The 26,098-nt window shown below is 47.4% G+C and overlaps 1 protein-coding gene and 1 long non-coding RNA gene across 3 annotated transcripts in view; one reads left to right on the forward strand and one right to left on the reverse strand.

Moving 5' to 3' along the window:
• PDGFRA (platelet derived growth factor receptor alpha) overlaps positions 1-19,754 on the reverse strand; it is a 37,882-nt gene extending 18,128 nt beyond the window's left edge. Inside the window, exons 1-10 of one of the 2 annotated variants that reach the window (XM_015862296.2) lie at positions 19,608-19,754; positions 12,346-12,406; positions 10,861-11,175; positions 8,693-8,956; positions 7,840-7,970; positions 6,299-6,470; positions 6,006-6,195; positions 5,377-5,492; positions 4,757-4,883; positions 3,683-3,876 (exon numbers count right to left, since the gene is read on the reverse strand). In XM_015862296.2, coding sequence (XP_015717782.1) covers positions 3,683-3,876; positions 4,757-4,883; positions 5,377-5,492; positions 6,006-6,195; positions 6,299-6,470; positions 7,840-7,970; positions 8,693-8,956; positions 10,861-11,175; positions 12,346-12,394 — 1,558 coding nt within the window. In that variant the 5' untranslated portion in view covers positions 12,395-12,406; positions 19,608-19,754. Of the gene's footprint in view, positions 1-3,682; positions 3,877-4,756; positions 4,884-5,376; positions 5,493-6,005; positions 6,196-6,298; positions 6,471-7,839; positions 7,971-8,692; positions 8,957-10,860; positions 11,176-12,345; positions 12,407-19,600 lie in introns of both variants that reach the window. The other variant, XM_015862295.2, reaches the window with a different exon arrangement.
• A 191-nt stretch (positions 19,755-19,945) lies between these two features.
• LOC107313742 lies at positions 19,946-26,098 on the forward strand. The gene is made up of 2 exons (XR_001555159.2): positions 19,946-20,369; positions 20,463-26,098. It is a non-coding gene; the product is annotated as an uncharacterized LOC107313742 (long non-coding RNA).

The following is a 26,098-nucleotide window of genomic DNA, read 5'->3' on the forward strand; positions in this document are numbered from 1 at the left end:
GGAACACGGGAGTGATCAGTAAAACTCACTCACCTTTTAACAGTCCATATGGCCAGTGCGTAAAGTCCAGTGGAGGAATGGAGGCTGACAGTAGACTAACCCGTGACCTGAATGACGGTTCAACACCCCATTGAGCGCTGCCTTGTGCCGGACATGTTGGAGACTCCAAGTAAAGCTGCGATGTCAAAAGCAGCCAAATTGAGAGGGGGTAATGCCACTCATTGACAATTGCAATGCTCTCTCTATTCCTTGCTGCAGAATGTAAGCTTCACCTGAGGCATCAAGTTTCTTGGAACCGTTTGCCCCCAAGAGTGGAAACAAGCCCAACTCATTTTGCCATGGTTGGTCCAAACTGTACTGGAACTAGGGTGTGCTGCCTGAACACTCTGCAGACATTGAGTGACATGTTGTGTGGGGCGATACAGCAGAAGGAGGTTTTTCACAAAAGGAGAGCAAGAATCACCAAATTTCTTCTACAAGCTGGCTTTGCTAGTTAAGTGAAGCAAAGTAAAAGGACATGCCCAGAAATTCTTCTTAGGTATAAAAGTGGCAGATGGAACGTCGTCAACATCCAACAATGTGATCGACAAAATCACTCATGTCTCCAACCAAACTAGCAAGAAGAAGACACAATCTTTCTGGGTTGAGGGGCTTTTGGAGGATGCACATCCACAACTACAGCCTCATTGTCTAAAGCCCCCTTTATCAGGTGAAACGGCGGAAGAAAAGAATGATTTGCATGGCACTGAGCAGCAGCAAAGGCTTTTGAAGACAGATTAAACAGAGAAATAGCGCCGTGCTGTAGCCCTGGGGCCAGTACAGACTGGACAGGATGTAAAGAACATCCTCTATACTGCTGCTGGAGAGAAAGGCCCCACTTGGAGTTTGTAGCAAAGAGCCTCAGGAAGACCCGAGGCCCGACCCTGGAATCTCTGTAGTCAAATCATTAAAGGGGTCTGAAGAGTGCTACACTCCTAACTGAGAAGGAATCTTAGCTGCGTAATGAGGGGGTTCGGGCTGCTTTCCGAATAGCTGGGGGAACTGAAACACAGCTCCTTTTGGCACCTCGACTGCCAGTGCTGAACTGGATGTTCAAAGGAAAGGTTCCCTCCACCCATCATGCTACCAATGTCACCTGGAGCAAGTAGATTATGCTGATTACACAGCGAGCGCGAATGGGAAAACTCAATCGTCCAGGAATTCTAGAGGTAATCATGGACTGGCCTGAAGATAAAAAGTTTGGAACATCACCAGCAGAAGAGGTATCACGTGCTAAAGAGGCCCCACCATACAACGAATTACCAGAAAATGAAAAGAAATATGCCCTATTCACTGACGGATCATGTCGCATTGTAGGGAAGCATCGCAAATGGAAAGCTGCTGTGTGGAGCCCCACATGACAGGTTGCAGAAACCACTGAAGGTAAGAGAGAATCAAGTCAGTTTGCAGAGGTAAAAGCTGTCCAGCTGGCCTTAGATGTTGCTGAACGGGAGAGGTGGCCAATGCTGTATCTTTATACTGACTCATGGATGGTGGCAAATGCCTTATGGGGGTGGTTACAGCGGTGGGAACAAAATAACTGGCAACGGAGGGGAAAATCTGTTTGGGCCGCTGAACTATGGAAGGACATTGCTGCCCGAACAAAGAATATGGTTGTAAAGGTGCGTCACGTGGATGCACATGTGCCCAAAAGTCGGGCTACTGAAGAACAACAAAACAACCATCAGGTAGATAAAGCTGCCAAAATTGAGGTGGCTCAAATTGACTTGGACTGGCAGAATAAGGGTGAATTATTTCTAGCTCGATGGGCTCATGAGACCTCAGGTCATCAAGGAAGAGACACGACATAAGTGGGCCAGAGACCGAGGGGGGACTTAACCATGGACGCTATGCGCAGATTTATTCATGATTGTGAAACATGGTGCCATAATTAAACAACGCCTAAAAGGATGAAACCCTCTGGGAGGAAGGGGCGATGGCAAAAGTAATAAGATATGGGGAGGGTTGGCAGGTTTGATTATATCAACCTTGCCACGATCTTCGCAGTGGTAAGCTGTTATGTACTCACCATGGTAGAGGCAACCACTGGGGTGGGCTCGAAACAATATGCAGTAACCTTCTTTTTATGCTACTGCTCGAAACACCATATTAGGTCTTGAAACAAGTCCTATTGGCGACATGGCACGCCTCAGAAAGAATTGAATCTGATAACCTGGGACACATTTCAAACCATTCTCTTATAAATAGGGCCTAAAGATCATGGCATTGAGGTGATTTTATCGATATTCCCTACCATGCACCCAAGCTCTGGTAAAGATTGAACGAATATAATGGATTTGTTGAAAACTATTGTTTGAAAGCAATGGGTGGTGGAACATTTAGAGCACTGGAAGAAGAATGGCTGGCAGAAGCCGACTTGCTTGGTCGACACTAGAGGATCGCTGTCAATCGTTGGATGGTCCTAGTCAATCTGCCCCCTAACACACTATAGAAGGAGAATAAGGTTTTCCCTGTTGTACTGTAAGAGAACTATGTGGTAAAGCGGTGTTGGGTGCCTTTCCAGCTTTTCTGGAAAGGGCGAACACCTATCCGTGGAAATGGTCTTTGCCCAGGGACCTGGGTGCACTTGGTGGGTATGTCAGCAGTGATGGGGATGTTGCATGTGTACCACATAGGGCATTTGCATGCTGGGGGAGTGCAAGTCTAATAATTTTATGTATCTATATTAGATTATATGTTGCAGTGTTACGTGTATTTAGTTATTATAGTTGTACATTTGTTATGTACATGCAATTTCTACTATTTAGGCTATCATAGTTTTACATACGTGGCATATATTGTATATATATCTACCCATGATCGTACTAATGTTAGAAAGGGGTGGAATGTCCCATGGTTTTGTATTTGCTATCAGTATTCCACATCATAACATCATGTAAGCATGGCATACTCTATTGAATGTGCAGTCCGGCACAGAAGAAGTCCTAACATAATCCCAGAGAACAACAGGGGTAATGATAAGTCACGGAACCAGGACGCTATATAATCTTGTTCCCGAGGCTGGAGTGCCCTTCTTCTCTCGAACTTCTCGGAGAAGTGGGAAGCGTTCCAGAGCGTGTACGCCTAGAGTTCATTAGTAGGCCTCTCAGTTTTTCGGGACTCTCTCTCTCTCTGTTTCGTTCGATTCGTTAGCCTGCAATTATATTATATGTGTTATGTTGTATTTCGATATCATACTTAGTAAAATAGTTTTTCCTCCTTAGATTGCCAACTGTTTTTTATCCCATTCCCCTTTTCCCCCTCCTTTCTGGGCGCCGGGGGGGGAGGGGGGGGGGGCACAGGGTGGCTTCCCCTGTCACGGGCATAGGTAAATCTAAGTAACTCGTGACAGTTGGTAACTGTAAAGCCTCTCTGAGACCAGAGCTACACTGTCTACTTTGTTTAGAAGAACATCCCATGACCAATCATAATGAAATGATAAAACAAATCAGATACCCCATAAAGACCTGTAAAATGCTTCATTCTCAGTTGTTCCTTGGTGGATAAAATCCATTTTCATTTATTCTTATTTGCTGCAGATTATGTTTTTATCTACTAAGCTTTCTTATAGACTAAAATGAGGTATGTTAACGAGAGGTTAAGATGGCTTCTGTAATCTCATAGAAGGACAAAGCAAACTCACTGGGAGCCACAAGTTTCAGTTCCCGAGTAACAGCGCCAAGGTCGTTTCTTGCTACACATCTGACAGCCAGGGTTTCCTCTACCTTCTGGAAGGTCACCTGGCTTTCCACCATATTCTTCTCATCCAAGTGGGCTTCCATGTGTATATCAGAGACGTTGCTAGTCAGAAGAGTCCAGGAAGTGTCATTGCTGCATCTGCAGAGAGTGACAGTGGAAATACATGTTGGATGTAGGTGTAGATAAAAAGTCACCACAGTGGGAATCATCTTTTCCTATGCCTTTCTTCTGTCAATTATATTTTTAAAGAAATGCTTAAGACCACCTCTGTGAAAAGCCTGCATCATTCATATCCTGTAGAGTTATAGCAGTGGATCTCTACTTCTGCCTGAATCCTTCATGCCATACAAGGCTTCCTGGGGCAGGGCTAAGAGGACAACTGTCCCAGGTGGCAGGAGGAGATTTTAGTGCAGTGGGAGTGGAGCACAGCTGGGAGGTCCCAGGGCTCCTAGCCTCCCTTCATGTTTAGTCTCCTTTTCCTTGGATCCTTACAGATTCCTTTAGTCTCCTTTTCCTTGAATCCTTACAGATTCCCAGGGAGAGCTCAGCAGTTCCCAGCAGCTACAGAAGAAAACAGTCTAGAACTAGCAAAACCAGGAATGATTACTACATGTGTCTAGAAGTCTTAGAAGGTGAAAATTATAATCTGGGGAGAAACTGTCCAAGTGAAAATTTAGAAGCACACAAGAGTATTAATGAGGCAACAGGGCTACCTGTGAAGTAGCAGGAGTCCTCAGAATGGAAAGACAGTTAACTTTAAGATCTACTACATTCAATTATTGAACACAGAACTTTTATCAAAGTTAAATGGATGCATTGTGTATTCTTCTATAGGACATTAACACTAGGAAGGGTACTGAAAACCTCTCAAAATATAAGCAGTGTGTCTCCAAAAAGACATCAGAATTATGGCTTACTGGCTCTTGATGAAGAAAACACGGTATGATAACTAATAATGTTAAGCTAGCCAAGAACAACGGAGTCATGTTTTAGATAACAAAGTTCCTCTTCTTCTTACTTTTTAATGTCCTTGCAAACCAACCATTCCACATCAGGAAGCGGGGTCCCTTCAGCCAAGCACCTCACTGTCTGCCTGCCAGTGGAGCCCTGGTGGTCATCCACAAGGTCTAAGATCAAGGCTGGAACTGGAAAGGAGTCAAGAATTTGTTAAAACGTTCAACAGGGTCTAAAAGAGCAGCCTGAAATCTCAAACAAAGCAGGGCAGGTACTGTTTGTCTGACAGCTTAGTGGCATCTAGAGCCACTTGGCCAGGAGGTCCCTGTCTGCTGAAGAACACAGGGTATCACAAGCTAGAGCGATGAAAAGAAAGTGCTGCGTGTATGCCACGTCCTCATGTCATGCTAAATGAGTTATCGTTCCCGCTGTCAGCTGGAATAACTTAGACAGGAGGATAAAGTTTCTTTCTGGCACAAGGCCAGTGCAGAAGTCAAAGCCAGGATTACAGTATGAGAGCTACGAGGACTCAGCAGACATGCACTGCTCCAGACACCCCAGTTCACACTTCTCTTATCTCTATAGCCCAGGCAATCCAGTATTCATTGTTGACCCATACATAAGTGGATCAAATTCATGCTGTGGCCCATCAGTTCTGGTAAGGAAGGCTTTTGAAGCCATTACCTTGTATTAGCAAGGAGAAGGTGTATCTCTTAACCTCATCTTCATTTTCAGCAACCAAAGTATAGTACCCACTGTCTTCTTCCTTGGCCCGGATCAATTTTAGTACACTTTGAAACCTGCAGAAATGAGAGTTTTGGTTTATATTTTTGTATTTTTACATTTTGTTTGTATGTTGAAAGCAGGCATAAAAAATCTACTTCAATGCAACATATAATCTGGACACACGGATATTATAATGTGCTGACACTCAGCATTTCTGGCATGCCTTCGCACTAAAATCATTGTTCAAACAGTAAATAGTCACCAAAACACAACCAAGAAAGAAGTGGGCATTATTATATCCTGCTTGGCTCCAACGAAGACTGCGATGTTTCTAGAAATAGCTAAAGATAATTAGAGAGAAGATTTCTTGGAGGGACTGAAGAGGGTTAGTACCTAGAATCCAAGATTTGTATGGTTTAGAGATGTTAATGTTATTAAGGCATCACCCTTTAGAGCAGAAAACATAGGATTTTTAAATGTTATTGAGGAAGAACTGCAGTGGAAAGAGAAAGCAGAAGTTCTCAGGTTTCTAGGGGAGAAACACTTGAGTCATCGTGGCAAAGTAAGATTCATAAGAGTATTTTTACCGTGTTTCCTGGACTCTGTTTGAACTAGTAACAATCTCAGTAAGGTTTTCAATCAGAGTCACATTATCCTTCAACCAGTACATTTTTGGAGCGGGGTACGCCTGCACATCGACGACAAAATTTTTGACTTCATGTAGATTGACAGCTTCCAAAGGGCTAAACTGAGGCTCTAGATGAATGAACCCTTTGTCTGTAAATGAAAAAGCCACGCATGAACAATGCTGTGCAGCATTTTTCAAGAAGAGTGTTTTCCAACACATTAATAATTTTTGGACACTGAAATGAGACTATACCATGAACTGTAATGACTACTTTCTTATTTTCCTTAACCTCCTTGGTTGCATGTCGAGCAGTACATTCATAATCCCCTGTGTCCTTCACTGATGCGTCAGGAATGGTCAACGTGTAAACCAACTTCTGCGATGGGACTTTGATATCATCAAGTTTTATCAGACCTTTTTCTTTCTGTAGTTTGGAGAAGGAAAACAACAACAAAAAAAAGCCTTACTTAAGTAACTAAGCTGAAAATTGAGGATTAATGCCACTGGAGCAAAAGCAACAACCTAAACCTTGTATGTCAGAACTGTTTAATCAATCAGGGGTATGTTTTGAAGCTACAGGCATAAAAGGTCTGTCTATACAAAGAATGTCCTTCTGGGGGCAGCCACAGACCAATGAGGAGACTGAGAGCTCATGTTTTGTTAATATGAAACAAAATACCATGCAAACTTTGGGCGTGCAGCCTGAAGGTGCATTTCACTGATCCTGCTACCTTCTCCTCAGATAGAAAAGCTGAGGGACACTTTCTGAATTTTCTTTCTTTAGTTCCCACAAAGAAGGGTGAAGTTTTATCCCCTCCACCAGCAAAAAAAAAAAAAGTAACCATTTATTAGATGCTTCGTCCTCCCTGTTCTCAAAACAAGAATAATTTATTGGTAAGGAGAAGAATCCTGCAAAGGTAAGGATGGTGAGTATGGTTGACCATGATAGGCTAGAATAAAAAACATCTCTTGCAGATAGTTTTGAAAGACGCCATTTAATGTAGAAAACAGAACAAAATCTCAAATCATTTCATTTTTGGGATCTTAATTTACTCAAATAAAAGCTGCCATTTGGGATCACAATCAGGTAGTCATTTCTACTGCTCCATGCCCTGAGTTACCAGATTTTTATATGGGATGCTCTGAAATTTTCCACTGACAGGGAGACTAACCAAATTTCACTGAATAAAGATGTTGAGCAGGTTTGAAGAGTTCCGAGGTTGTCTCAAAGTTTTAAGGCTTTCTTACAGCACTGTTCTCACATGCTCTTTTTTTTCTTGTTCAAAAATTCTCTTTAGTGAGTCTCTTTACATCGACTGTAACAGTTATTTAATTAACACTGGCACAAGATGCAACTAAGGCTCTGAACTTGATTCCCCATCATTCTACGTTATGCTGAAACATCCAGGATTTAAGAGAGCTATTTTAGAGATTCACACCCTCAGCAGTAGCACTAAGTGCAGATGTCTGACACATTCCTAGATCTTTCTATTTCTACATTTCTTTTTCTGAGCCAGCACAAGACCCGAGAGGCAGCATTCCTCCCTCTGCGCATGGGCTCCCAGTCACACCTCACCTTCCTCTCATGCTTTGCATACTTACTAACAACACTTTAACTTTTGATACCACTTTCTTTTGTGGTACCCTGAAAGTAAAACAAACTACTTTGTTGGGTTGTTTTTCCTCAGCTGCCCTCATTCAGAGCAAAGATTATTTCTGACCCCACCTTCTTCCTAATAAGTAACTATAAACATCCAAATAAACAAACAAACAAAAATTAATGAGAGATTTACCACTTTCCCGGGATAATTCCACTGTAAATTAACCACCTCATTGTCAAAGACCACACAAGTTACTACGATCGTCTCGCCTGTTTTGTAGACAGTTTTCAGAGCTTCAATTTCAACAGGCAGCTGTGAAGTAGCTAAGAGTAAAGAGAGAGTGCAAATTTAGTTTAGAACAGTACTCGATGTTCACATTGTGTGATTTCACAGCAGAAGAATAATATGGAAAATTCAATGAAAGTACTACTGATTTACACTGATACAAATGCTGTATATTTAAAGCAATAAGTATAGAGGTATTGAGTTTAACCAAGTCAGTTACAAAATGATCCATGCCTAAAATTTCAGTTCCTATCTCAAATGCACTGCATTCAAAGGCAGGCAGTACAAAAGTGATTTCCCATTTGCAAATCGGTGACTATAGTTGAAAATCTTCCTCTTGTGGATAAAACCATGGCCTCAAAATATTTGAATCTTTTATTTTTTTCCTAACTATTCCAAATCCTACAGTTTGAAACTACTGGGAAATGTCAGGCTTATAAGTGATGTTTCAGCAAACTGGATGAAAACACATGGATTACAAAAGATTTCTGCAAACATCTGAGAGAGGAGGTAAAGTTCAAGACATCTTATTGCCATGAAAATTGTATGCAACTACTAAGTGAGCTAGGAACTAAGTGACTATCAATATAGCTGCAGCAGCAAGGAGTTCATCATCAGAGAAGTATCTGATATAACCCCATGATGACAGTGTTAATATAACTTATTACACGTATAGCTTATATATGAGAAAGGAACTGGCCTACACATTATTTCTCTGTTTGTTTGTTTGTTTGTTTTCCAAATGAAAATAAATAAATACCTCTTAAAATATAGACGAGGAACTCATCGGACTTGAACTCCATGCCTTTAACCGTTGTTTTGCATGTGTACGGTCCTGCAAGGAAGTTCCCTACAAAGCCTTGTTTGCTGTCATAGAAAGCATAGACAGGCTTGTCTAAACTGTTAACTAAAGTCACTTCAGCACTTGGGTCACTTGTCCGACATGGGATAACAGTGGGATCACCTTCTTCTACTAGGATGAACTGATCTTCTGGTAAGGAAGGTACAAAAGGCATGTCTGGGTCTGTAAGAAATAAAAAGTAAGTTTACATCACCTTGTTTTTTTGAAGTCCATGTAGAGGAAATGGATGTCAATTACTGTGTTCAGGACCTAACTGAAATTAGTACAGTAGAAATCTGTTTTGGTGTTGCTTATATGGCTAACGCCATTGAAGTCACAAATTCATCGAAAATACTTCAGGGTGCACCTCTTTGTGCATTTCTAACATATCTAACATTGCATTTATGAGACATAGTCAATTATGGTTGCAGCATGTGGTTTTCAGATGATGGTATTCAACCATAAAAAAGCAAACAAACACCTGGTAATTTTAGTTCTTTTAAAGTCAACAAAATACATGCCAGCTTTCCTATCCGGCTAGTCCAAAGACTAAGTTCAAAATATAATTGCATAACATATCAAACATAAAAAGCAGAGCCCTCAAATTATCTGCACTTGGCCATTCGGAATAAACAAATAATCCCCGCTAGCCTGAAGCTTCTGTGCAAAGCTTTATAATGAAATTTAATAAACAGCAATATAAATCCCTCCAACAATAGTATTTGTGCTGCACTGGCAGGCTCTTTGTAACAATAGTCCAAACACAGCCCTGTATCCCAAACACACTGCCAAATCCATGTATTCATTTTCCCGACTTAATTTGAAACAGAAACAAGATTCACCTAGTTTAGTTTTCTCAGTGCTTTTAGTGAAACTAGGATATTGTGTGAAGTCTCAAAGTAATCTTCCTTGGCCAAAGTGGGTTGCTGCCACCCATTGCCCTCCTAATTCGTTGCAGGAAAAACAATTGTAAAGACGGTTTATAGTGGAAACAGAATCATTCTCTGTAATTTGGAGGAAAGGAACGTTTCTGCATTTATGACATCTTCATGTTTGCTGAGTGGAAAAAATTACAGGGCGTTCCTGCCTTGCATATGTGGTAGACTGAAATCTACACGCTCTTCAAAATCAAACCAAAAGAACTCTTCTTGAGGAAATCTTCCATCTCTTGCCTCTGTATCCTTTTACTAGGTGAATTACAAGCCTACTTAACAACAGAATCTTTTGGCAATGTGGGTAGACCTGGTTGGAAATTGAAATGCATGTGCCAAGGCCTGAAACCTCTTACTACTTCAAAAATGAATACAAAGGTTTTAAGTTTATTGTGGGAAATGTAGAGAAAGTCTTGGAAGAATCACTGCATTCAGATCACACATCATGAACTGCAAAAACTTAATACCACCTCAAAACAGCCTCAGAAAAGCCTCATTATACTTCCCTGCCCTTTTCCCCTTCCACAATTCTCCTTGCAGTTTCAGGCATCATCTCCTCTAAAACTTAAATAAGTTTTGCAGGATTATCTACAATCCCTTCTTTTCCCCTTCATTTCCTGCTCAAACTATTTACTGCAAATATCATAGCTTGGACTCCCCTGGCCCTGCTCTTCTGCCACTCTTCAGCCTCAATTAAAGCAGCCACCTCAAAAGAGCTCTGCTTCTTTACGCTTCTTGGGCCCTGTGCATGTGTGAGCTTCTCCTTACTCTCAGATTAAGTGAAGAAGGTGAGATGGCCTTCCCCAGCTGCTTCAGTGACTGATTCAGTGTCTGGCATGACACTAGTTTGGCCAGCACACATCCTAGAACATCCACCAAAGTCACCAGGAAATGGACCAGTTATGCTGTATAACTCCAGACTCATCCTTCTTGAGAACTGAAGCTTCTACCAAACATGTAAAAAGCAGTATAAAGAAAGCAGAATGTGTCTATAGACTGAGAGATGCTGGTCTCAATTCACATGTTAGGGAGCAGCTCAGAGGTCATTTCCTTTCCCTCACTGGGCAAGCTGCCCCCAGCAATATGCTTCCCGCAGACACCTACAGGGCAGCCCTCCCACCCAACCTTGAGGAGGGCTATGGCACCCCCACTTACCAGGCACATAGATGTAGATGTCCTTCCCCTCAACTTCCCCATCCTCCACTTGCGTGTGGTTATAATAGCAAACATACATGCCCGTGTGAGCGGCTGAGGCATTTCCGACTTCGAGCACTGTCACGAAGAGGCCACTGTTGTTCTCCTCGTGTCTGATGTCTATCCTGTGGCTTCCCTCAGTCACCGGGTACTGCCAGCTCACTTCGCTGTCTCCAGAGCATTTGAGTGTGAAATTGGAATTCAGCTGTACAACCATCTCATTTCTGTCGGGAACAATAGTCGGCAGAGGAAGCTGGCAAAGTGTTAGGAGCGGTCCTGGAAAAAGAGACAAATAAAGAACACATGAGCACACAGCACATCCTCAGCGCAGGGATGGGAGAGGAGGCAGTATGGACCCAGATCAGGCACCTTTATGGCCATTTCAGACGTGCTGACACCCCAGGAAATTTGCTCTTGTTAAAAGCCAGAGCTGTTCCCAGCGGAGGGCAAATGGCCTCCCTTTGAAATGCTAAGCAAGGAGTGTTTGCTTGCAGCACTCTGTTTGGCAAATCCAGAGGTGAAAGACAGAGGGCGAGGTTAGAGAAGGCTCCCAATCCACACCTCGGCTTCCTGCCCAGCTGTAGGTGCTGCTTTTTTGGTTGGTGGGCACTGCAGGGCTGGGCTGTAGGGCTGCTCCGTGCAACATGGTCGGGAAGTCAGCGGTCAGACACCGCTCGCAATCGAAAGTCAGAAACTGCTTCCCAAAGCCAACACCTGTATTTTACATCTGGCACCTCTTTCTGCAGAGGGCCAGAGCAGGGGCTTGGATCCAAAGTTTGTGCATCGGGTCTACCTCTAGCCAAAGCGTACAGAGGGTTTACAGCCAAATAAAACTGTATTTCGCTGAACTAGATGTTGTAGATGGCACCGCTATTCAGATGCCACCTATGTTTATGTGATCAGATTTGCAAGCATAGGTAATTTGTAGGTGGGCTGGGGTAGGGCCAAGTCCCAGAAGGAAAATGAGAAGGTGCACCCCCACAGTTCCTGAAGGAAAAGAAAGGGGAATTCACCGGGGAAGCAGTGTGAAAGTGAGCTCTGCACAACAAACCAGCGCCGGGAGCCCAGACATTCTTTGAAACCAGTTTCCCACATCTGCACGTGTTATCTGAGCCTGCAGGGCCCGTTCTATATTTGGCAGCCCTGTGGCAAGCCTTGCCCTCCCCTTCCAGCACCATGCGTCCTGCAGATGTGGGCAGCTCTGTGGTGGGGACAGGGGTGCCGGGCCCACACAGGCAGCCTGGCCTGTGCAGAGGTGCTCCGGCATGGCAGGGCCGGCGGCTGGATCTCTGCCTGCTATTGGTCTACCAAGGGGAAGGGCAGAGAAATAGAAGCTGGAGGCAGCTGGCCAGCCATTTGGTGTGGGTTGGTGTAGATGCTGGAAAGGAAATTTAAACATGGATTTACTGAGGAGCGGTGATGGCTTAGAGGAGTGAGGAATATTACCTGTGAGAAAACATCCCAGGATCAGGAACGTCCCTGGGGGAGTACCCATAGCTAGCGGCAACTGAAACAGAAAGAAGGCAACAGGGAGCCAGTTAGTAGCTACAACGGCTTGTGGGATCCTTCACTGCTAAAGGCAGGCACGTCCCTGGGACCCCACTCACATGCCAGCTTGGTGTTGTGCATGGGGCTACATGGCGCTGGTGACATAGCCAAGGCACCATGACCGCTGCCATTCTGGCCCACCCCACTCCTGAATTCTGCAAGCAGAGCCCAAAGCTGGCACTTGCAACAAACAGCCTGCACACAGCCTGCTGCCTGCCATGGCATTTGGCATAGAGCCCAAATAAACACCCTGCCCTGATGCGGGGTTGAAGCTGGTGAGGGTACAAAGCTGTACGCTGTATGTGTCTGCCTTCTTTGCTACTTCCAGCTTTTTTTCTGGGGGAGGGGAGGAGAAAATGTATATTTAAAGCCTACTTTTCTTATAAATCTCCCAATTGTAAGTGATATTTTTGTCTTACCATTGTACACATGTATATATATAGCTTACTGAACACAATACAAGACAATAGTGTTTATTGCTTATTTACCAAGAATTGAGAGACACGCTATTTAAAACACATGCCAACATTTTCTGATGGAATAAATACCCGGCAGACTACAGGCCTGCACTGCCATCACGACAGTGTGAAAGAGCCACACATCATACATGATAATTTCAGCTTTCAAACAAATAGTCATAAAGCATCAGTTGAGAAGAAGCAACAAAGGCAACAAGCAACCGCTGTCATTTCTGTGCAGTCTGATTCTATTTCTACTCAGAGCCCTCCAGCAGACTGATGGATGGTTTGCAAAGAAGCAGCTCCATTGCTTCCATTGAGATCAATGGAGATTCTTGTCAATTTTAATAGTGAGTGGATTTGGCCCCAAATCCAATGTACGTTTAAAAAAGACTACGAGGAAGAACCCCTAACCTGAAATAGGAGTAAAATAAAGGATGATGTGGCAAAACAGAAACCACTTCTCAAAGGTTCCAGAGAATTTTAGTTCATCTTCTGCTATTCTGCTCCACAGTTCTGAGACAGGAAAGCACATAGGTGCATTCAGTCATTAAAGCGATGCCAGCACCATATGGGAGCAAAACGATTGCAGCGTGCCAAGGCGTGTTTCTGAACCAGCCCTTCTTTCCTCCTGCAATGTGTGGAGCAGGCGGCGCTCCTTTGCAAAGCACAAAGTATCTGACGCTCCAATCAAACTGAAAGGTCTCGGGAGCAGAATTAGAAGACCTACAAAATACCAGTCCCCCAAACACATCCAAACAACCTCAGAAATACAGCTGACAACATTCCAACAGAGACGAGCTGTTTTGCCCCCATTCTTCAATTAGCAACAGTTGCCATGTGTTTATGTATCTGTCTCCCGCTGATAGCAGATTCTCCGACATCAAAGAGGTTCCTTCGTTTCAGCCTCTTTACTCCTTTTTTATCACATCTATACCTTGCAATATTTTCTCTGATAAAGTAGCCCACTTAAATCCTTAAAGAATTCCCATCGTTGGCCTTACTGACCTGATTCCTAAGCTCCCAAGCAAGATCCACAAGACAATGTTACCCCACTATCTGCCAATTTTCCTTCTGCCCTTTCCATCTGAAATGAGCAGATCTCTCCCCAAGTTGTAGTGTTTTTCCAGGCTATTCAATGCAAGGGATGCAGTACAGGGAAAGAAGACTCAAAACTAACTCATCTTTGACACACAAACCTGCAGAAGCTCTGCCGAAGCAGATTTACACTCCTGTAAGGCTGTATGGGGGCTGCAGCTCTGTGATTAACCCAGTTTAAGCACAGGTGATGGCATTTCCAATGCATTACTTAGAATCTAAGGTCTTAGCTGGAGTGCCATAGCATTCAGTAAGAGCTGAGTGCCTCAGTCTACCCTGGCAGTTTAAAATAACACAAGAACGTACTGAATTTGCATTTCCCAGCAGGGTATTCTTTCTGAATCCCTAGTTTTGATCTTGCCCCAATGATCTGTTAATCTCATCAAAACCCATTGCAATATTTATTCACCTTGAAAGACAGAATAGCCTGCTAAGGACTCATCGTCATCCATACTCAACATCTATTTGACCTGGATTAAATTACCTTGTGCACCAGAGTCAGGCATGCCAAAATCACTGTTTAGCACAGGCACAATTAACACCTCTGTTTTTGGCAAAAGAGAGTTTCCTCATTCCCACTCCAGGCAGAGATGCTTAGTGTTGGTTGATTATTTACCAACACCTTTTTTACTTTTTCTGCACTTATTTGGCTTTTTTGCCTTCTTCATGGCAGGGAAACCCTTCTCGTCCCAAACTACCCACATCTCAGCCCCAAGTAAACGCACCAGGTTCCATTTCTAGCATCACCACATCAATCCGCAAGTTGCTGTCATCTTAGTGAAGCTACAGATTTATGGAAGTATTGCCAGTGCCCACGCAGTGTAAGTTTGAGCTAACTTTGATTCTGTGCATAGCTTGAAAATCACAGAATCACCAAGGTTGGAAAAGACCTACAAGTCCATCCAGTCCAACCATCCACCCATCATCAATAGCTCTCACTAAATCGTGTCCCTCAACACAACGTCCAAACATTCCTTGAACAGCTACAGGGTCAGTGATTCCACCACCTCCCTGGGCAGCCCATTCCACTGCCTGACCACTCTTTCAGAGAAGTAGTGTTTCCTAATGTCCAGCCTGAACCTTCCCTGGTGTAGCTTGAAGCCATTCCCTCTAGTCCTATCACAAGTTACAAGAGAAAAGAGGCCGACCCCCAGCTCACTACAACCTCCCTTCAGGAAGTTATAGAGAGCAATAAGGTCTCCCCTGAGCATCCTCTTCTCCAGACTGAACAATCCCAGCTCCTTCAGCCGCCCCTCATAATGTTAAAATAGAAAACATGGGAGCACACAGTGAAAGTGCAATGATGCCATGAGGGGTTTGCCATGTTCACAGGAGTGGAGGCTGATTGCCCAGGGTAAAGCAATCATCGCATCTGCCCTAATCACTGGGCTTCAGAAGGAACTAGCTGTAAAGCTGGTATCTCTGTTGTGTGCTTTAATGATAATAATAATTTAAAAGAAAAAAAAAGCCAGGAAAAGAACATCAGAAGAACTTTTATCAGCAAGGAGTCCATCTTCCCAATTCTCACTGCCAAATGCTGGCTTTCCGCCAGGAAGGATTTCATTGACTGCCAAGTAGAAGACAAAGTAAAATCAATATCCAGAAAGCTGATGGAAATATGTGTTTAAAAGATGACGATACTCGTAGGTGATTGTTCTGCATGACCTAGAGGGAAAGCATGACCGTGCAGTAAAAAGACCCGGCAGTATATGTATTTTTTATACGGCAGTAAATCAAACAAAGAGCTCATTCAGGACAGAAAGCCATCCCATCTACCAGGAGCCTGGAGACAACAAAACTCATTTCCTGTCCGCTACCGAATCGCCGCAGTTCATCCTTTTCGCCACACGATGGCAATGTTGATCCACGTTGATAAACCAAACCTCCCGTCCAAGAGACGGAGACGCTGGTCTCCAGCTCAGCAGCTGGAACCCAAACCAGGTCTCCTACATCAACTTACAATAAAATGTCTTATATGTTAATTTCATGCAAATTTGACGATTTCTCTTCTTTGGGGGATAGAAAAAAAGAAGTGTCTATTGCTTGTATTTACATAGATTATATGATGGTAAGTGAGTTGCGTATCTTGGCACGTAATGATGTGATTATCCTTGTTGTGAGATGGCCGGGTAATTTCAGGGGAGATTTTGTCTGAGTGGCAATCTGACCTTCTGGGAAATCTTTACAGCCCAAGAAAAGAGGAGAATGTTTCCTCCCTGTGGCATAAACCACTGGTTGAATGTAAATATCCAGTCGGGACCTCCTGAAACTTCTCTTGGTTTGCAGTTCCCAAGTTACAAACTCAGTTCTCTGTGAGAGCGGAGAAACCCTGCGGTGCAAACAGGAGGATCTGAAGGTTTCAATGGGGAAAGGCACAAACAATGCAGGAAAATTTCTTACTTGAAAAATCTGGCATAAATGTTCTTCTCAAGCAAGGTCCATTTCACAACCCTCTGCAAATATTTGCCTATAGTGTAGCCTGTACATCCCTTCTGAGCTACGTGGGAGCAACCACACATCAAGCTGAGCCCCTGTTGGGCTCCAACATCATCTTAGTGCTCTGCAGGATACCTAGAGAGGGGTGGCAACCTGTGAGCCTTCTGGTCAGCCCCAACCCTTCAGCCTAACCCATGGGGACAGAATCCACAGCACTAGGAAATGACAATGGAGAGCAACTCACAACATCTGAATTGGACTTTCTAGATAGTCCATCCAGCGGACGGACACAACAGGCACTTCCAAGGAATGCATCTCGCTCAGGTTTTCAGGTTCAGAAACTTCAGAGAACCCCTCAGATTCCAGTTTAGGTGCTCAGAAGCACCGCATGGAAAAGCCAATCAATTTCTGTCCACCACAGAAACCAGGAAGACTCACCATTGCAAGCTTTCCCCATGGGCATCCATGCAAAGCCTTACTGACAGCAAGAGATGAGTCAAGCAGGAGAGCAAGGCAAGAGGGAGAGACAGGACAGCTTGTTTACTTGCTTGTTCCTTTGAATTACCAGCAATTTTTGCCAGCACCAGAAAAACGACCTTTCAGAAACTATACCTTAGTCTTTAAAATGAGGGAAGCAAATACGTCCCCATGAAAATTGTAGAACTGATACAAAAGAATGATGCCATTTTGGCCATGACGACCTAAGGATACAAGTGAGGGGAGGTTTCTATAAGGTTTTCCATTTTGCCTGTTTTTAGACCAATTGGTACTACTGGAGGTAAGCAACAAGGTCTGAGCTGCACAAGCCTTTTTCTGCCTATGTAAACGGTGCTCAAATCCCAGCTTGATGCTGCGGCACCATGGAGATGTATTCGTTTAAAATATTTATTACTTTCTGCTTTCCTGAAATCTAATACCTGCCTATTCCTCTCACAGCCACATGAAGGTTTCCAATACACCAACAAATGGCAAAGATGGCCCCGGTGCAGCACCACGAACCTTCTGCCCGTGGTGCCTTGGAGCAGTACTGGGACAACGGGCTCATTCTGCAGCAGGGAAGCTCGCCTGCAGGCTGGGAGAGCAGCTTTGCTTGCGGACTCCTAAATCCCACTGCTTTGTGCAGCCTCGTTTTTTTCCAACGTTTTTTTTTTGCTCATGCATCGAGGTTGGCTGAACTGTTGTTTAGCCGAGGGCTCTGCAATGCTCTTTGTTAACTGGTAACTAAAACAGGAGATCTGGGTGATCTTGCTTTATCGCTGCTGGATCCAGAGTTAAAAAGCAGATCTCGGCAGTTGGGATTTCGATCCACCAATGAGAGAGGGACCATTGATGCTCTTCTATTTGTTTTGATCCCTTCTCTGGCCAAATCCAGGCCAGTGCTGGGCTCCACACCAGCACAGAGAGATGCTGAGGGTATCCTCCTTTTTCTGGGGTGCCGCACTCTGTCCCCACTCCCCTGAGCCGCATCAGACAAGGGAGCTGGAGGGAAAGGAGGCAACACCAGCTAGACGTGGAATAACCGACCGCCCACCGTCTCCCAATGGGGAGGCAGCGGGGACCCTCGGCCAGCCAGAACGGGGTGGGTTCATACTTTCCAACCCTCATTCTCGGGGCTTTCCTTCCCTCTGCCCTCAGGGAGCTCGAGTGGTCCCCGAGGGGGCGGGTAGTAGGGTGCCCCCGAGCTCCCCGAGCTTCCCTCTCTCTGCTGAAGCTGCTGCGGATCAAAAGCTGCCGGGACACCGAACGGACCTTGCAAATATGGTAACTCCCGGCCACTGCGCTGTTTGCGCAGGAAACAATAGGAAAGCCTTTGCCAAACCGAAGGGGGTTTTGTTGTTGTTGTTTTTGTTTTTTTTTTAAACACGAGGTATCTAGAAAATAAAGCAAAGCGGGACGGGAGGGTAAAGAGAGGGGCTAACAGAGTCGTGTTTTGCTGCCCCGACGTGCGCTGTGCTCCTTCTCCGGCGCGCTCCATCAGGAAAAGAGCTGACCCGCCGTGCCCCGGGAGACTGGCGTTGTGCCCCGGCCCGGAGAGACGCGCCCTCGGTCCCGGGACGGTTCCGCCTGTCCCCACCCGTCCCGAAGCGATGCTCGGGCCGTACAGCGGCGGGCTCCTGACGCCGGAGCGTTTGCAAGAATCGAGCCGAAAATGCCGTCGAGGGGCGATGGACGGGGGCTGGGGCAGAGGGAACCCCCCGCGGCGGGTGCTGCTGCAGCCTCTCTGGGTCTGTCGCTGCTCTCTCCAGTAAAAGCAGACCGAGTCCTGTTCTCTGGAACGGCTCCTGGGCTGCTGGGTATCCGTCCAAAAATGTTGAGCAACGCCGCAGCCAGCCAAAAAGCCATTTCCTACTCGCTCCCAGGACTTTTCCAGGGGACTCCAGCCTGGCAGCGGCTGGCAGCTCCGCAGCTCAGCGCTCCGAAAAATCCAAACGGTGACCGCAAAGACTTCGAACGCCCGGGCTGAGGGGCGGTGGGCTCAGGCCGTCCAGCGGGGCGGCGGCGGTTCCTTTGCGAGAGCGGAATGGAAGCTGGAAGGGCTCCAGGTACCCGTCCTGCCCGAATTCAGCATCTCCCTTTCCGCTGAGACGTGTAAAAAAGACGGGGCGCGCGGGGACGAGGATGGGGAGGATGGGGCAGCGCGCGTCCCGTCGGGGGAATCGGCTGCGGGATGAGGCGGGGGAGATCCGAGGTGGTGAAAAACAAAGGGTGGGGGAAGGGAGCGAGTGAAGGAAGCGAGGGCAGAGGTGCGGACGCGAGAAGCGGGAGAACTCTGGGCGCGCACCCGCCTCATTTCGGAGCGCGTCCCCCCGACCCCCCGAGGAGCGCACGGTCGCTGCCCACGGAGCCGCGGCTGCAGGAATGCGGCACGGTGGCCCCGCCGCGTGTCCCAATGTGTTTGTCATTAACGCTGCCCGCGCCTCTCCAGCTCCGCCGCAGCCGCCGCCGCGCCCCGACGGCCCGCGGTCCCGGAGCCGGCAGCGCCCGCAGCTCCACGGAAAGAGACCGGTTGAGCCGCGCTTGGGCAGAACGTCGGGGGAAAGCGAACCACCAACAAATAAATACGAGGGGACGGGGAAAAAAAGAGAGAGAGAAAGTGGGAAAAAAAAAATCAACCGGCGAAAGGAAAAAATAAAACAAAAGGTGGGAAAACTGCTCCTCACCTCTTACCTCCTCCTTTAGAACGCGCAGATCCCGTCCTGCAGATTGTAAAATATCCAAAATATGTCCAAGGCTTTTGTGACTCTCCCCGCTCAAGCGCGCTCCCTCCCGCTCGCCCTCCCTCCGGCTCCGACTGCAATGGTCTCACAACCCGCGTCCCGTAATTGATTCAATGTTATAGTCCATCCTTCCAAAACTAATCATTTGCTTTAAGTAAATAGCTGTCAGGAAATGAAGCCCCCTCCGGCCCCTTCACAATAAGAGCCGCCCCGGCTCGGCCCGCGCCCCCGGCCCCGAGGGCGGAGGCTCTTACGCAGGCAGGGGGACAGCCTCAGCCTCCAGCCTTCCCCGGCCTCGCAGGGGAGGGGGCGGCCGCCATATGGCAGAGGCGAGGGGGAGGGAGGGGAATGTGAGCGTTATGAGCTGCGCGGGGGAAAAAAAAAAAAAAGAAAGAAAGAAATCTATAAGAAAAAAAAAGAAAAAATAGTTCCATGTAAACTCCGAGTGCTCCCCATGTCATGAATGAGCCTTTCCTCCTCGCACCCTCCGGGACGGCGGGGCGGGCCCGGTGGCCGCGGGCACCGTGTTGAGGCTGCGGCCGGGTGGTTTGAGCTGGAAACGAATTGGCGGCTTCCTCGTGTCCTTTATAGGCGGCGGACAGGGGGTTCGGGACGGAGCGGGCGGACGGTGCGAGGCACGGGAGCAGGAGGCACTGACACGCGGGGGGCGAGACGGAGCCCTCGTGGGTGTGAGTGAGAGCAACAACGAGAGGTAACCGCCGGGAGCCGGCCGTCCCGAGCCCTGCTGTTCCGACGGGACCGGGGCAGTTCTCCTTTTCGTCTTTGGTTCGTTTCTCGCCAACAGAGCCCGTCCCGTCTGAGGCCGCTTTGATCCCCGCCGGGTATCGCAGAGCCGCTATCTGAGGGCGATAAGCGGGAGCCGCTCCTCCCGCGGGCACCGAGCGCGGCGATGCGGCGGCCGCGGGCAGAGGGCAGTGCTGCCCCGAGCACGGCGCGCCCTGGCCTCCCCGGGGACGGAGGGCGTCGGAGCTGAGCCCCGGGGCTTCGCCCGCCTCTTGCTCTCCGTCTGACACTTCTTTATCTCTTTTTTCCCGTTTAACATTAAACAAAATTTGGTCCTCTATTTCCAGCGACAGGATGCGGCGGGTTTTCTCCGTCCTATCCTAAGGCTCAACCTCCGAAGCGAAGATGCCCCGAATGTAGCGAGAGCAAAACCGAGGCCTCCATCCCCGACGTGTGCGCGGGGGCTGGGAATGAGCTCCCCGGGGTAGCTCAAGCGGTGCCGGCCTCGGGCACGCTCCGCTCCGGGGCTTCCCCGGTTTGGGGAGCTCACGTCCCCGCTATTGCTTCCACATGTTTCTGCAGGAAACCATCGGAGTCGGATCTGCGAGCGGCTTCTGCTCGGAATGCTAACAGGACACCGGAATGCTTGTGAATAAACAACGATGAGACTGAATCAAAAGCATAGGGGGAAAATAAGGAGAAAAACAAACCAATACACCCGGAGATTCTCTGCCTGGGGGCGAACACACGCAGCAGCCCGACCCTGGAATTTGAGGAGTAAAAATCCCATCTGTGGAGCCGAGGGCTTCGAGCACCGCGAGGATGCGGCCGTGGGCAGCGCCTGGGAGCTCCACGGAGACCCCGCGGCCGTGCGGGTGGGGCGATCCCCGATTGGAGCATCGCAGGGATCGAATGCGATGCGAAGGGCGCTGCTGGGAAAGGAGAGAGCAAAAGGAAGGGGAGAAGGCGCCTTCTGGTTGCAATTACCTGCCTCATTTGAATAATACCTTTGTCGTGATCTTTATCGAGCATTCGTTAACGGCTTCCATGTGGGATCTCACAAGAGCGAGAAAAGAAAAAGAAAAAAAAAAAAAAAAAAAGGAATTTGGGTCTGGCAAAGCGGCCCGTGGGGCCGGGCCAGCCGTACCCCTTCCCCCGACGGGGCTCCCCGACATCCACCACGGCAGCAAAAAGGGGCGAGGGCCCTGACCGCGGGAGGCACCCTCCGCCTTCCGCCTCGGTCCCGTCCGTCTGGCGGCGGTGCCTACGGGTTGGTCTCAGGCAGGAGGGCTATGGCATTATTTAACACAGACCCCCTGGGACGGCTCCCGAGCTCTTCCTCCCGCCCCGTGAGGCGCAGGGGGGTCCCGTCCAGGAGGCGCGGGGTTACCGAGAGGACAGGCTGGGGGCGGGGGGATTCTCAGCACGGCAGCTCCTTCTGCTCTCCCCTCCTCCCCCGACGTGTTGCCGCATCAGGCATCCCGGAGCGTGTGTTTATGTGGCAACAGATGGGAGCTGCACGCTCCGAACAGCACCGCGACGCCCGCTCTGAGGCCGCTGCCTCTGTCTGCGTCCTCAACCCGCACCCAGGGGCTCGCTCCGGCCTCGCAGCGCCGATGGGCCCCGACGGGGCGGCCGGCTCCAGCTCCGCCAGCTTTCCGAACAAAACATTCACCAAAGCGAGAACCGCAGTGCTGCGTAGGGCAGCTCCAACCTGGCGCAGAGAGCCGTCAAACCTCCAGAGAGGGAGAAAGCCGAGCGGCCTCTCCTCGCTTGTCACTACCAATCCGTGCTCACGTCTATCATGGAGGGAAGAGAACGCAGCCTCCAGGGCCGCCTGGGACAAACGGGAGCAAGAGTGTGCCGGGCCCACCGGGGATGTTCGGTCCACGGGAGCTTATGGGGAGGTTATTTTTCCTCTCTTTCCACGGCTCTCCCATTCTGTTTGTTCGAACATCATCTGGATCTGCTATGCAGAGATCCGGTATCTCCAGGCGGACAGGAGCCAGAAAAAAAAGGAGCTAAAGGCAGCTCCCCGGCCCCAACCTCCCCTCCCCACCTTTGTTTTGATTCACCCCATGGTGTTTAAGGTAGTTCCCTGCGCCCACCGTGCTCCCACTAAGGCCACTGCTGCCGCGACATCGAGTTGTTTTGCTTTCAGTGTTACATTTGGCTCTTGACATTAGAAGTTGCCAAAACAGCCGGGAAGGTTTTATTCGTTGTGGTTGGGGGGGGAGAGGGGAGGAAGAGAGAGAGAGAAAAAAAAAAGAAGAAACAGGCTTTGTTTTTCCTTCTGCTCTCACCCTGGCGTTCAGGATGGGGCAGAATAAACAGGCTGCTCTATTCCCAGCCCGGCTCAGTGCGAGGCAATGCGGCCGAGAGGCGCAGCAGGACACTAGGGGGCACCGCAGCCCGCGAGAGGAGCGGCCCGGCCCGGCCGGGAGAGCGGGCACCGGCGGAGCAACCTCGGGCAGCCTTAGGGAGGGGGCAGCGCTGGGTGCGCGCCTATGCCTCGCAGCTGGGGGTGATTATCTCCTCTCTTAAACAGCACCCGCTTAGGCGGGGTTTAGCGTGTTCGTGTTTGGTACGTGCTTGGTTTTGCTGGTCTTAGTTACGCGATCAGCTGCATCCCTGCGGGTCCGGCTCCGCGCAGCCCCCAAGCTGCCTGAATGCGGCGAGCAAAGTCACGAGAGCACTCTCGGCCCCGCCACAAATAGGATGTTTCCCTCCGAAATCAAAGGACCCTCTCTGCTGATTCAGCCCAGGTTTGGTTTCGATCCATAGGTTCCCAGACCGTTATTTTTGCCTTTGTTCTTTGGAGCTGTAGCAATTAAAGGTTTGCAGTAGGACGCAGGCACGGTCGAGCCAGGCTGCTCTGTTTCTGTGTCTGGTTCCTATTGGTGTGGGCTTTACGCTTCTGGGCTGCTGTGCTCGGGACCTTCAAGTGTGTCCAGAGGAGCTGCCCGGGGCACTGCTGTTCTTACACTGGGCACAGCCAGCCTGGGTTGGGCCCTTGGACGTGCCGGGACTGCTCGTGTCTCCCACGTGTCTCTTGCATAGGCAAGGAAGGACCGAGGCAACTGAGCACCGTTATGTGCCTGGCTCTGGAGGGCACCATTCCACGGTAACTCTCCCTTTGCTACACATCTCTTTGGAACAATCTGCTGTAGAATAACTGAAGCTAAAGCCACGGTTTCTGAGTAGCAAGTGAGTTTCAGAAAGGATCTTTCTCTTACACGGACGTTTTCTGCTCTCAAATATTATGGCAAACAAAGCCTTGTCTTTCCTTTTATGTGACATGGAGAAATTCTGAGTATGAATGTCACCCCTCCTGTGGATGAAGAGGAGGGAAATCCCTCAGTGCCTCCTAAGAGCCTGCTAAACTGGGGTTCCTAAGCTGCAAGTTTCACCTAGTGCTCTTCAAATATAGTTCAGCCATTTGGAATCGGAATAATAAACATCTGTGCTGAAACACGCAGCAAAAGCTCCAGACTGAGAAATGAATTGAGCTGCTCCTTTGCTGCAGCATTGAGGCTGTGCTGGAGGTGCGTCAGCAGGAGCTGCCATTCTCGCAGTGCTGCGCTTTTCCTGCTCTCAGACGTGACACTGAGGATTCTTATAACCCTGATCTGAGACAAAGGAAATCAAGAATTTCTATCAAGAGCAGTTCCAATAGGTGCTCAGAGGCTTCCTTTAGGTAGGAGGGACTGACGCTCTGAAAAGTAGAGGAAAATCCTTTCTCCCTCTTTACTGTCACTTCGATAAATGAGTAATGAGGCTTTTCCTTTTGTCCGAGGTCAACAGGTTTTAGCCTGTCCCTCATCTCATTCTCCGGGGAGTACTTGCCGCTCCAGTTACGTGTTTATTTGCCTGTCCATTGTCGAGAGTCCTTTAGGGCGCTTAGTTGTTTGCACTTCACTTGAGTGGAGCAGTTGCAGAGGGAGAAATGAGAAAGTGAGATGAGGAAATGGCAGGGACAGCCCCGCTCCCCCCAGCCACAGAAGGGAAGCGATAGCTAAGGGGAGACTCGAGAATAAGGCAATGGGAGCGTCTAGGTAGGCTTTGACACTCAAACTGGTGGCTGTTCTGGTCGTATATCTCTGTTTTTAGTCTCAAATATCTTTTGGAAACAAACAAGAAGTGTCTAATGGGGAAACTGGGACAGATTCTGCATTGTGTAAATCTGGTGTAACTCCAACTTCAAGGGAAATATTCCAGATTGAATCTGGTATAATTAAGATTAAAAATTGGCTCTGGAAATCTTTTCTTTGGCAATAAAGTTAGAGAAGTACTGTGAAAAAAAATAATTCAAACCAGAACATTGTTTCAGTGCTCTTTTAAATAACATTCGCTATAGGCTCTTTGAAGGCATTTGCTCTCCATGACAGCAGTACTTTAAAACTTTCACTTTGGTTCCACAATCTGGGTTAACCCTTGAAAACCAAGAGTGGCTAAAATAGCTAAAATGCCTTATGTGCACCGACATCATTTTGCAGGACTTTCTCCAAATTAATTAAAAGAAATCAGTGGAAGTGCTACAATTGCTGCCACGGCAAACCTCTCTGCAAGGATAAAGCTACACATATCACTATCATACCCAAAGCAATTCGGGCATTGCGATCGTTCTAAATTTATACTTACTTGTCAACGGGGTTTGTTTTTGTTTTTCTTTCATGGTGAAGACTTTATCTGAATGTTAAACTCCCCACTGAGGAGGAGCGACTTCCAGAAGGCAGTTGTTGAGTATTTCTGGGAAGCAAACTCTGAATGGAGTCCCTAAAGGAATGCTGAAAAACTGAAGACCCATAAGTTACTGAGCATTTTTCTAGCATCATAAACCAGATGGCAAGATGTCCTTTAGCAGTCATTGCATCCAATGCTACCTCATTTATTAGGCCTGTGTCCCCAGACAAAATGACTTCACTGTCATTTTATTGCAGTTCCTGAGAAGGTGCTGCTGTTTTGTGTAGCTGGATGAGTGTCCCAGGTCTGTCATTAATTCCAATCAAAGTTTTGATTCTTTTTTTTTTTTTTAGTGGACCTGGATATTCAACATAGATTATTAAGAACATTCTTTAAGGTGTGGAAGAAAAGAGGGAAAAAATGCATCAGCTGAGCCTGTCTTGGGTTCCTTATGGCATACACGGTGTGGTGTTTTTTTGCTTTTTAAGTCAGATGGAGAAGTAGGAGTCATTAAATCTTATTTATTTCAAAAGCACAGGAACATGGAGGCTTGTCCACTGTGTTCTGGCCAGAGAACTTCTCTGTGAATACTTGAGCTGGGACACTGGGATGACGTTGGTTCCATGGTGGCAACTATGTTGAAAGATAGTGTTTTGTAGCTGAGAATTTGCTCTGTCAAATAGTGTTATTGTGCTCTTTGTGTTTGTTGTAGTTTCCACTGAAATAAATAGGAGGTGTTACTTTTGAAATGACATACATGCAATTTATAAATCAGAGCAACGTTCTTTTCTGGTTCTCCTTGTCAGCCAAGGGCACTGCAGAAAAAGAGTAGGGTAGGAATGGGTCACTTCAGCCCTATTTTCTATTTTTACAGTCAAAGGGAATAGAAACGTGTTCTCCTCAGTGTCAAGAGAATTCAGAATTTCCATTTCTTCTCTTTTTGTGACGAGAGAAAACATTTGTGGTGCCAAAGTAAATCCAAATAAATTCTTGCAATTCCTATCCATCACCAAA

This window comes from Coturnix japonica, chromosome 4 (genome assembly GCF_001577835.2).
Source record: "Coturnix japonica isolate 7356 chromosome 4, Coturnix japonica 2.1, whole genome shotgun sequence".
NCBI classification, from domain to species: domain Eukaryota; kingdom Metazoa; phylum Chordata; class Aves; order Galliformes; family Phasianidae; genus Coturnix; species Coturnix japonica.